At 44.8% G+C, this 12131-nt stretch overlaps 1 protein-coding gene across 2 annotated transcripts in view; it reads right to left on the bottom strand.

The window, feature by feature from the left end:
• Positions 1-12131, bottom strand: part of ESYT2 (extended synaptotagmin 2) — a 74476-nt gene that overhangs the window by 46044 nt on the left and 16301 nt on the right. For both annotated transcript variants that reach the window (XM_060107670.1, XM_060107671.1), the window contains exons 2-3: positions 1251-1292; positions 270-404 (exon numbers count right to left, since the gene is read on the bottom strand). In XM_060107670.1, the coding sequence (XP_059963653.1) occupies positions 270-404; positions 1251-1292 (177 nt within the window). The remainder of the gene's footprint in view (positions 1-269; positions 405-1250; positions 1293-12131) is intronic.

A 12131-nucleotide genomic window follows, 5' to 3' on the forward strand; every position in this document is an offset into this window, starting at 1 on the left:
TACACAGGTAATTCTAACAGAAGAACATGGGGCAGAGACTCTCTGGGGCTGAGGGGGCCTCCGACAGACCTGGACTGGCCGAGAAACCACAGTGGACGAACGAGGCGAGGCCCCAACAGAGGAGGAGAGGGCACCATGGGAGGCAGACCTGGGGAGGACCCACACACACTGCCAGCCTTCCGCAAAGCAGCTTTCTCTAGAGACAGTCTCAGGTAGTTTACCACTCTTTTCAGTTGTGCACAGGTGAGAACACTTAAGAAGAAACAAACCTGCTGCCCCACGTCAACCCTCGTGAAGCTGAAGGTGCTGAGGTGGGTGTGTGCTCCCCGCACAGCTGGCTCTATGGTTTCTCGAAATAACTTCTCTATAAATTGGCAAATGAAAGGCCACATGTGTTTTACAGTCTGAAAAGGAGAAAGAGCTCAGGTTAAACAAGATGGTATAGTACTTAAGTCATCATGGAAAATCATGCTCCTATAGTTTACCAGAATTTTTGAAAAGCAAAGTGGGGAGGGCGTCCTTTTTGCTACGCACCTAAAATTTTAAAATGTATTACAACAGTAAACTATTGATTAACCAACCAATATGTTGCAGGAATTAGTTATTCTAGTTAAATATGCTGTTTAATCATATCAGCACATTTAATCATTGCTAAAAGGTCAGAAAATCCTGTGGTTTCAACTCACTGCTAAACAACTTTCTAAAACTGTATCATTCTCAACATTAATGAGATTTCTTTAAGGATGGACTAACTTCTAGCGATTACTTTTTGGGTAATCATGATTCACATTCGTTTTTACTATATAACTCTAAGGATATATAAAACATAGAGATAAAAGAGATCTACTTCAAAGTATAATGATCTAAAAACATAACCTTTAAAAGAAACATTATTATCTACCACTAGATTTCTTGGGAGTTATTTCCCTCTTCACAATAATGTTCCAAAATTTTCGCTTATGACTATCATAAAAGAGATCTGAGCAGTAGCTGATCAGGAAAGAAGACACAGGGCCAAACATCCAACTATGAATATATCATTAACTTCCTCATGTCAAAGAAACAGTCTGCACTGTTTAGAAAAGGCAAGTAACGTCTCAGTTATGACCGAGTTCCTTTGAGAGCAGAAGCCAACCCGCTAAGTCCGAATGCGTTCACATATTGTCAGCGTCCAAATCCCCAAATATGGAAGTATGGCATGTCATCCTCTAATTCCCACTGATATCTGGTGTTCAGTATTCTTCTCTTACCTTATTTAGCCATTCTGCTCTTTCAGTGTCTGGAAAATGAACCTAGGAGAAAAACACACATACGACTTACAATCTCCTGACAACTCTAAGTAAAACGCCACGCAGGCCATTTAGTGTTCTTCCTGTATATCTACTGTTCGTAAAATGCTGTTTAAGCCCGCCACTGGGAAGCCCTACACAGAACCGCGCGGCCCTGGCTCTCCACGTTCTAAGGACACTCTGTAGCCCTTGCCCACCTCGCTGCTGGGCCGAGGGGCTCCCGGAGCGCGCAGTCTCAAGCTCCTCCTTCGCCACCAGCACGGCCCCTGCCTGCAGCACCTAGGCTCAGAGCTTCAGAAGCCCACCCTTCCCTCCCCTTCTGGCCCAAAGGAGCCGGCACAAATCTTCCATGTTCGGCCCCTCTCCACACCGTCTCCCAGATGAGGATTAGAATTCTAATGGTTCTCCATGATGGGGCCTGTATACTGGAGAAAATAAGCACAGAGGTAGGAAAAAACCTACTTGGTGTTAAAAGAACCGCTGCAGAAAAAGGCTAAAGCTGTTTGGGGCAGGGAGTTCTCCTCTGAGAAGTGCTCCGTACTCCCCCACCCCTTGAAGAAAGAAGAACACGCTGGCCACACTAACATCCTGAAAACTGCAGTTCTGGTACAGCTGCACGATGCATCTCAGGCAGGTTTGCACCGGTGACTGCGACATGGTCTGGAACTGCCACACCTACCTTCCTAAGTAACACAGATACTGTAGCCAGTAAAAGACAAGCCCCACCCCATCCTCTGGCTGAGGGGAGCTGGTCAGGGAATATTACTGTGGGGTGGGGTGTCCCCAAGAAGATGCCTCTTTGAGGACCAACTCCACTCTCAGGCTTGGCCTCTAAGCACAAACCGCAGAATGGGGCCAGAAGCAGCCAGGTCCAGGTTGGAGAGGCCACCGTCATCATGTCTGTTGTGGTCACACAGCTTCATGGAGAGGCCACAGCAGGTTCCAACTACCCCACGTCCACGTGCCTGAGCAGACCTACACCTTTACGCTGCAGGATGTGGAGCTTTTTTTTTTTTTTTTTTTTTTTTTTTTTTTGCAGTACGCGTGCCTCTCTCACTGTTATGGCCTCTCCCGTTGCGGAGCACAGGCTCCGGATGCGCAGGCTCAGCAGCCATGGCTCACGGGCCCAGCCGCCCCACGGCATGTGGGATCTTCCCGGACTGGGGCACCAACCCATGTCCCCTGCATCGGCAGGCGGACTCTCAACTACTGCGCCACCAGGGAAGCCCGGATGTGAAGCTTTTAATTTGCTTGAACCCGAGGGTGGGCTAGCATGACAAATAAGTTTTTCTAAATTAAGTTAGTTTGAATCCATCCTGGGACAAAACCAAATGGATAGCAACCTTCCAGAATGAAGAAAAGGCTCAAGAGTTGAGAAAGATCACGCTCAAGAAGCAAAGGCTCAGGAAAGGACTGCTGGCGAAGCTTGCTCAGATCTGGAGGCTATGCCACTGCAGAGGTTCAACCGGAAGGGAACTGGACTGCACTTTTCCCCCAAAAGGCAGGAGGCATTTGGGGCTGGGGGTGGGGAGAACTGGAGGGCTTACCAGACTGGCTGGGCTAGGCCACAAGAGGATTAGATCGTGGCATGAGGTGGCTGATGAAGGTGAGCTCTCTTCAAGGCCTTTCAGCTGAAAGGTTCAGAGGAGCAGAAGGTGAGGGAAGGCAGATGCCGAGGGACGGCCGACGGACAGATTGTAAATCTCCCCTGAACTAGGTTTCTGGAAGATCAATGAGGGCAACATGACTAAGCTACAAACTATACTTGTGTAAATAATACAAGTAACTACCATTTACTGAGTATGAATTGCTATCTATGCAGCAGGTTCTGTGCTAAGCTAGTCACGCACATAGTACCTGAGTTAATTCTTACAACAAATCTACAAATTTAAACTATTAGTATCCCATATTTACAGGGTAGCTACTAGTGACAGAATGGGGATGAAAAACCAGATTGGTCTGCTCATGCTCTTGGCCACTTTGCTACTAAGGGATGTGGAAAGTGCGTGGAGCTCGCTGAGCCCTCAGGAGGACACACTCCGATCACAGCAGAGCCTGAAACTCCGATTCCATGCCTTAAATGTACGGGGTCCTGAGTGCCAGCCAGAAGTAGAAAATTCTGTGTTTAATAGTGATTCGTCTATACTCCAGAGGTTACACAAATCCTGAAACAGCCGATGGCAAAGTTCAGCAAACACAATAGCAGTTCACAATAAAACACTGTTACCAGACCCAGTGTTCCACCCAAGACTAAGAAGAGAGCGATTTAAGACGGGTTTCACTCAACATTCAAACTCCTTCCTAGGAAAGAGCTAGTATCCACCAACACGAATTAATAATTAAGTAGTGATGACAAAATTCCATGTGCATCCAACCACCCTGTGACCCAGCAATTCCATTTCTGAGAATCTCTTCTAGAAAAGACGATGCGTGCACAGCACTGCCCGTGGCAGAAGCGGCCAGGACCGCGGGGAGGAACAGACGCTGCACCCACACCTGAAGTGCTGCGCAGCTACAGGAGTGGGGAGGGGCTCCACAGCAGTGATTTCCAGAATTGCTTGAATACTTGCTGTGGAATAACTCCCAGGATTTATTTTTAACGTTTTTTTTTTTTTTTGCGGTACGCGGGCCTCTCACCGTTGTGACCTCTCACGTTGCGGAGCACAGGCTCCGGACACGCAGGCCCAGCGGCCATGGCTCACGGGCCCAGCCGCTCCGTGGCACGTGGGATCTTCCCAGACCGGGGCACGAACCCGTGTCCCCTGCATCGGCAGGCGGACTCTCAACCACTGCGCCACCAGGGAAGCCCCCCAGGATTTATTTTTAAGTGAAAGTACAAATGGAGAAAGGCAGGTACAACTGGCTTCATCTCGGGGAGGGGGGGAGGGGATATTAAAAATTTTTTAATAAAAAATGAACAAAAACTTAAAACACTGTTGCCCGGGGAAGAAAGGGACAGGGTAGCAGAAATGAGCGCCTGAGAAGAGCCCTAGGTGGAGTCAAGCCCCCCAGCCCTGCCCAGCGCCAGGTGCAGCCCCACTGGAGGGGGCCCTGCTCTGCTCCTGTGTGGGAACACGCCCAGCCGTCCTCACAGCCACAACCACGACCACGCAGACAGGCCTCGGGTTACACAACCACGGGCAGGGGCAGGCCCTCACCTCCCGCCTCCAAGTCCAACTCTTAAAATCTTTGGCACACTTAAGTGGTTCCTTTCTCATCTTCCCAGCATCAGAGAATTCCTACTGATACCAAACAAGTGATTTAATTTACCACCTGGGCCCATATTAGTCCCTCTCTCTTTCAATCAGTACGTCATACCAAATTCATGTGTGCAAATACCATCAAATGAACTTCTACTTTCAATTAAAGCATTACAAGAAACTACTATATTTGGTAATAGAAAACATCGCCAGACTTTTCAATTAATGAAAATTTATTAGTAGAGGCCATATATTCTTAAAAATACTGTTATGTTTGTATGTGTGCATATAAACATATACTTTTATATAAGTTATACAAGTTTATAAATGTACAGAAAAAGTTTGCAAGAATACAAGGAGGGGGGCTTCCCTGGTGGCGCAGTGGTTGAGAGTCCACCTGCCGATGCAGGGGACACGGGTTCGTGACCCGGTCCGGGAAGATCCCACATGCCGCAGAGCGGTTGGGCCCGTGAGCCATGGCCGCTGAGCCTGAGCGTCCGGAGCCTGTGCTCCGCAATGGGAGAGGCCACAACAGTGAGAGGCCCGCGTACCACAAAAAAAAAAAAAAAAAAAAAAAAAAAAGAATACAAGGAGGGGACTTCCCTGGTGGCGCAGTAGTTAAGAATCCTCCTGCCAATGCAGGGGGACACAGGTTTGAGCCCTGGTCTGGGAAGATCCCACATGCCACGGAGCAACTAAGCCTGTGGTCCACAACTACTGACTCTGCACTCTAGAGCCCGCAAGCCACAACTACTGAGCCCACGCACCTAGAGTCCGTGCTCAGCAACAAGAGAAGCCACCGCAATGAGAAGCCCAAGCACCGCAACGAAGAGCAGCCCCGGCGCGCAGCAACGAAGACCAAATGCAGCCAAAAATAAATTAATTAATTAATTTAAAAAAATACAAGGAGGGGAATGAGGCTTTTATATTTTCCTCTATTTCTATATGTTTGAATTACTTGTAAGAAGCATAAACTACTTTTCTAGTTATTATTGTAATTTACGATTAAAACTAAGAATTTTCTAACACAGAAGTACTACTTTATACAATAAATGACTAAAATTATGTGACAATAGACTTTTCACAAACTACATTTTAATTATATTAGCAAGAATGGTAATTAGAAACAAGACACTCTTATAACATAAGTAATCTACTCCAGATCTGATTTGAAAATTTTTTTTTCTGAATCAAGTTTTAAAGGTAAAGTACAACTATGTTAAAACAAACACTTTAATGACCCAAAACAATAATGACTCCTGTAAAAAATATTCCAAAATGAAATATTCGCCTTCCCTAACAGTATTTGATTTCTCTAAGTTCACGGGTATTTCTCAAGTTAGGTCTGCCAGTGCACCAGAGATTCCTATTCATCCTGTCACACCTCAGGCAAGACACACACCAGTACCACGAGTCACCTACATGTAATAATAGAGCTTCTCTACTCACCATCATGCACCAGGACAGAAATACAATTCGCCTGGTGTGAATTCTGATTGTTACTGCATTTTCGTCACTGTGCTTTAATCTACCGCAAACGTATAGATTGTTCTTTTTGAAAAACAGGCTGAAGAAGCCATTTTTCGAGCAGTTAGTTGGGTCTGGCTCTGTGCCCAAAGCCAGGGACATGACACGGAATTGGGCGTGGTCCTGTCCTTGGGAGGCTCATGCTGGCGGGTGGACGGGTGTGGAGAGGTATGACCACCAGCCTAGGAAGAAAGAACAGTGCGGGCTGAGGAGGGTCTGATGCTGCCCCCAAGAGTCCACGAGAGACTCAGCAAGACAGTACGTGAGATGGGTTTGAAAGGGTTAGCTGGGGTTTGCCATGCAAAGAGAATACGCTAAGCAGAAATAATGGTGCATGCAAGTTACTCTGCCTGGATTAAGAGAAGGGAGGAATGGTAGATGCTGAAGCTGAAAAATCAGGTCAAAACCAGCCTAAAGTGCCTTCTGTGCCACGCAAAGGAGTGTGGATTTTCTTCTACTGGCAATGGGTCAATGCTGGAGTTTTCAGGAGGGAAATTATGTAAGATTAATATTTGAGGAAACGTATTCTGGAACTACCAGAGGAGAGGGCAGAGAAACCATCTGCACAAGTAGGCTTCCAGTACAAGTGAACTGGCTCACATCACTAAAGTTTATGTGAGATGAATTCTGAAAGTCAAGCCATCTCTTAGTGGAGAATCCCAGGACATTCAATAATTCTGAGGTTTTTAACTTGTAAGGGATGGTTTCAAAGTGCCAAAGAAAAAGAATATATCAAAACTGAAGACAGTAAATCTGTTACCAAATTTTAATTCTGTTCACTAAGTCGAAAATCTGCTTTTCACTAATACATATTCATAAACACTTGTTTATGTTCCACAAAACAGAATTTAAAGTAGCTAAAACATCACAGAGAAAGGTAGAGATGTACAGGGAGAATAGAAAATGTGTTCCTAAGGCATACAGGAATGATGAACACATGTCATTCGGTTTCAAACTTAATTTTTCAGCTGAAAAACAAAACCTAAAAAATAAAAATTAAAAAAAAAACCCACTCAAATCTCCTCTACAAGTCTAATTATGAAACAAGTTTTCATATTTATTATTCATAGTATCTTTACAAACTAGAAATAACCATTGTATGAGTACTGAAATTTTGATTATTTTTAAGAGTTGACACTACCCAAGAAATCTTTTTTCATCTTTTCTTTAAAAAGAACAAAGGCGTATTTTGGATTCTAATATGATACTGATATTATCAAAGTTGTTTAGAAAAAAATAAACCAAATACAGAAGACAAGAGCGCTGGCTGTGCGCCAGAACCCTACCTACAGACAATGTCTTGTTTAATCCTCACAACAACCTTGTCCACAGTTAATGCCCCACCTAACAGATGAGGAAACAGACTCACCTGTAGGATAATTTGTTAAAATCACAGGGGAATAAGTGAGCTAGAGGGAAGAGGCCCAGACCCACAGGGCTCTAAAGTCCTCCCTAAAGTATAAAAGATGGAACAAATTTATACATAGCTAAAATTTTCTACTTAAATCATATTTCACCCACTTCTGAACACAGGATAATGTTTAGAACTGAAGCTAAACAGAAGAACTGCCTTTCTTTAAACAGCATTCCCCTTGAAGACCCTGCTAATAGTCGGCACTTGTGCAAACGTCCCTGCTCAGTCTGAGGCAACTACACCAAGTGCGGCTGCAGGGAGTCCTGCTGAAATCCCACCACCACCACCAGTGGTGGTGAAACACGCAGTGCAAATTAACCCATCCCTTTACTTTAGAAATCTAAAATAAGGTAGTCAACATCTGGGAAATACAAGTGAAGATAACATATCTATTTCACCTGAAGCATTACTGATTTAATGTCTTTAAGTAAAATACAAAAGATAATGGATAAAATGATCATTTTGGAAACCAAATGTCATTAAACTTCAAATAGCAAACTGGCCAGTCAAGTTCACTTGTTCATATTCTTCCTTATTCCAAGAAGGATTTGAGCTTTGCTCATTTCTACATTCCTTTAGGCAGTGTCTCAAAAAAAACAAAAACTAAAAAACCAACATCAAAAATCCCAGTGGCAGAATTCACTTCATCTGGGACAACTGCTCAGAGTGTGCCCTGGAGCCCACTGGAGCTCCCCGCTGGGCAGCCGGCCCTCCAGGCGCTACCTCACTGGTCACCCAGCAAACCAGAGTGTCACCCGCTCTCGTCGATCCCCTAACACCAATCTTCCTGCACTATGCGAAGAGTTCTACCTAAGTCCACAAGCTGAAAAGATATAAGCAGGAGTTTTGTTTTCCTGCCTAAAATTAACACTCACATCTCAAAAATAAGAATAGATGAGGCATGGCCGAGAAAGAATGGGCCAGATGAACCCCGTCAACCCACACAACCATGAGAGATAAAAACTGTGTTTTAAGCCACTAAAAAAAAAAAAAAAAAGAATAGATGAGGCAAGACTAGGACAATCGAACCACAGGTTCTATGAAACCATGAGAAGCCTGTACTTTATCATCTCACAACAGAAACTGTTTTCAGGGGCTTCCCTGGTGGCGCAGTGGTTGGGAGTCCGCCTGCCGATGCGGGGGACGCGGGTTCATGCCCCGGTCTGGGAAGATCCCACATGCCGCGGACCGGCTGGGCCCGTGAGCCATGGCCGCTGGGCCTGTGCGTCCGGAGCCTGTGCTCCGCAACGGGAGAGGCCACGACAGTGAGAGGCCCACTTTTTTAAAAAAAAAAGAAAGAAAGAAAGAAACTGTTTTCAGGAAGCCTTTAAGCAATCAACACATCTTCACCTGGAAGTACACTGCAGTATACTTAAGACCTGACTGCATTCAAAGAGTTCACAGGCTGGGGAGAGACGAACTAGAAATCTTCAAATGTTTAATGTTCCTTTGTCTGCATATGGATTAGTCTTAAAATCAGTGCAAATGGGAAAGGAAAGACTCACAGACAGTTAAAATTGCCCAGAAAAATTCAAAGCGAGTCCAAGGTTCCAACATATAGAAGGACTCCCTGGAGAACCCAGGATTTGGGAGCTGCTGTCAATGATGGGGAAAGAGAGTCGTTCTCACCCTCTCGACCTCAGGTCAACCGTCCATCTATAGCTCTCTATGCCAGTGCTTCCCAGTCATGACAGACACAGAAAACCATGTGTATACAATCTGCTGAGATAAACTAGGGGGACCTGGGAGCATCTGTATGGGGCTTAGAGGAAAGCCCCTTACAATTTCTTCATGCTATGTAATTATCATGGGAAAAAATCAGTAGAAACACTAATAAATACTGACACTGGACAAGACTTCCAAGTAAGAGGATTTAAACAAAGTTGCAATGTTAAGCCACCAGCATCTTGCAGCATCCATGCTACCTCTTTGTGGCCCCGCAGTGGGGAGCTCTGAGCATTCCTCAAGACTGGCTGGGGAGCATGTCAGGAGAAAACGACTCAAATGTAAACTGGCACCAACATAAATTTGTGCCCTCCAACCTTTTTACATTAAAATTTCTTTACCCATTAAACCATCTCCATCTTTCCTCACAACCCCAATTCCAATCTGCCACCTCCCACCTTCTCCAGAAACTCAGTATGCATGGAAATTGGAAAAATAGGATCAAGCACTGCTGGTGGGAATGTGAATTGGTACAGCCACTATGGAGAACAGTATGGAGGTTCCTTAAAAAACTAAAAACAGAACTATCATAGGACCCAGCAATCCCACTACTAGGCATATACCCTGAGAAAACCATAATTCAAAGAGAGACATGTACCAGAATGTTCATTGAAGCTCTATTCACAATAGCCCGGAGCTGGAAACAACCTAAGTGTCCATCATCGGATGAATGGATAAAGAAGATGTGGCACATATATACAATGGAATATTACTCAGCCATAAAAAGAAACGAAACTGAGCTATTTATAATGAGGTGGATGGACCTAGAGTCTGTCATACAGAGTGAAGTAAGTCAGAAAGAGAAAGACAAATACCGTATGCTAACACATATATATGGAATTAAAAAAAAAATGTCATGAAGAACCTAGGGGTAAAACGGGAATAAAGACACAGACCTACTTGAGAATGGACTTGAGGATATGGGGAGGGGGAAGGATAAGCTGTGACAAAGCGAAAGAGAGGCATGGACATATATACACTACCAAACGTAAGGTAGATAGATAGTGGGAAGCAGCCGCAGAGCACAGGGAGATCAGCTCGGTGCTTTGTGACCGCCTGGAGGGGTGGGATGGGGAGAGTGGGAGGGAGGGAGATGCAGGAGGGAAGGGATGTGGGAACAGATGTATATGTATGACTGATTCACTTTGTTATAAAGCAGAAACTAATAAAAAAATTTATTTTCCTATAAAAAAAAAGAGAGCTGAAGGTCTCCTGTAAATGTTACCCACAAGAAAAAAAAAAAGGAAGTCTTAATAGGATATGTTTTCTAAAATACTGGGATGCTTCCTCCTAATAGCTACTCTCTAAAGAAGAAAAGTATTCAAGGCTAAAAAGGTGAGAGAGGAACGTCTCTCAGTACGGCCGTAACAGTACGGCCAAGTTACTCCTTTGGATGGTAAAAAGAAATTGCACAAAATAACTGGATTTATCCATTTCTAGTGTACATAAAAAGTAGGCAATCAATTAATTCACACAGTAAATACAGCAATTTATATTTTTCAACATCCACAGCATTACAATTTTCCCAGTGGTTTGTTACCAGTTTTATGTAGACTTTGATTACTGTGTAACAGGGTGATCTGATACACCAAGAACAACACTGTAGTACAAAGACATTAAAATAAAACTAGAAAAGCCATTTGTTTAAGGCCTTTCCTACCAGGAAACACTTTCAAAATTCTCTCCAAGGTGCCTTTTCGTTCATGAGAAATTTCACTAGGGAGTCTGAAGAAGCACTACTGTTCCTGCCGTCTTTACCTGAACCCACAGGTAGGGAGTGACCGGACCTCTCCTACTTGCTCACTACAAACCACCAGAGTGAGGGTAAATTTGTTGCTTTCTTCTGTCATTTCTAAGAACTGGCTGCTGACACGAGGAAAGATGGCTGAAACCACAGTGGGGAGCCACAGCTCGTGGACCCCGAGGCTCTTCCTGGCTCAAGGACGGCAGAGGTGGCAGGAGAGGGGAAATAATTATATACAATTGTTGACAAATACTTGTTTAGAGCATGTTTATCACCCAATAATTCATTACTATTTCTTTGTTATATAAATGACCACTATTTTTTGCAAATCGGTAAACAGTAAAATAAAAATTAAAAAGCTAGCCTTGGGGGCTTCCCTGGTGGCGCAGTGGTTAAGAATCCGCCTGCCAATGCAAGGGACAAGGGTTTGAGCCCTGGTCCGGGAAGATCCCACATGCTGCGGAGCAACTAAGCCCGTGCGCCACAACTACTGAGCCTGTGCTCTAGAGCCTGCGAGCCACAACTACTGAAGCCCACGCGCCTAGAGCCCGTGCTCTGCAGTGAGAGAAGCCACCGCGATGAGAAGCCCGTGCACCACAACGAAGAGTTGCTCACCACAACTAGAGAAAGCCCACGGGCAGCAACAAAGACCTAACGCAGCCTAAAATAAATTAAAAAAAAAAAAAAAAAAGCTAGCCTTGAGGAATCCCTGGCGGTCCAGTGGTTAGGATTCTGCACTTCCACTGCAGGGGGCATGGGTTCGATCCCTGGTCGGGGAACTAAGATCCTGCATGCCACGTGGAGCTAGGCTTATCCCAGCATACCTCCTATAACTAACAGAGCTGTCCAAATTATGTGAAAACCAATTCTTATTTCTAATTCGCTAAAAAGGAATGTTACTATGAGGCTTTCTATAATATATCTGCTATGTTAGATATACTATTCATCCATCCATTTATTTTTGAAGGTGGACTTAAATTTCAGTGCATGCATAGAATGAAAAGAAAATTTAAGCCAGGACTAAGAGTCAGTGGCAGGGTCAAAAGAGGGATACATCTAACTTCTACCCAGCAGAACAATTAGACATCCCTTCATGAAAATACTAATGCCAGGGCTTCCCTGGTGGCGCAGTGGTTGAGAGTCCGCCTGCCGATGCAGGGGACACGGGTTCGTGCCCCGGTCCAGGAAGATCCCACATGCCGCGGAGCAGCTGGGCCCGTGAGCCATGGCCG

This window comes from Mesoplodon densirostris, chromosome 9, assembly GCF_025265405.1.
Source record: "Mesoplodon densirostris isolate mMesDen1 chromosome 9, mMesDen1 primary haplotype, whole genome shotgun sequence".
NCBI lineage: Eukaryota > Metazoa > Chordata > Mammalia > Artiodactyla > Ziphiidae > Mesoplodon > Mesoplodon densirostris.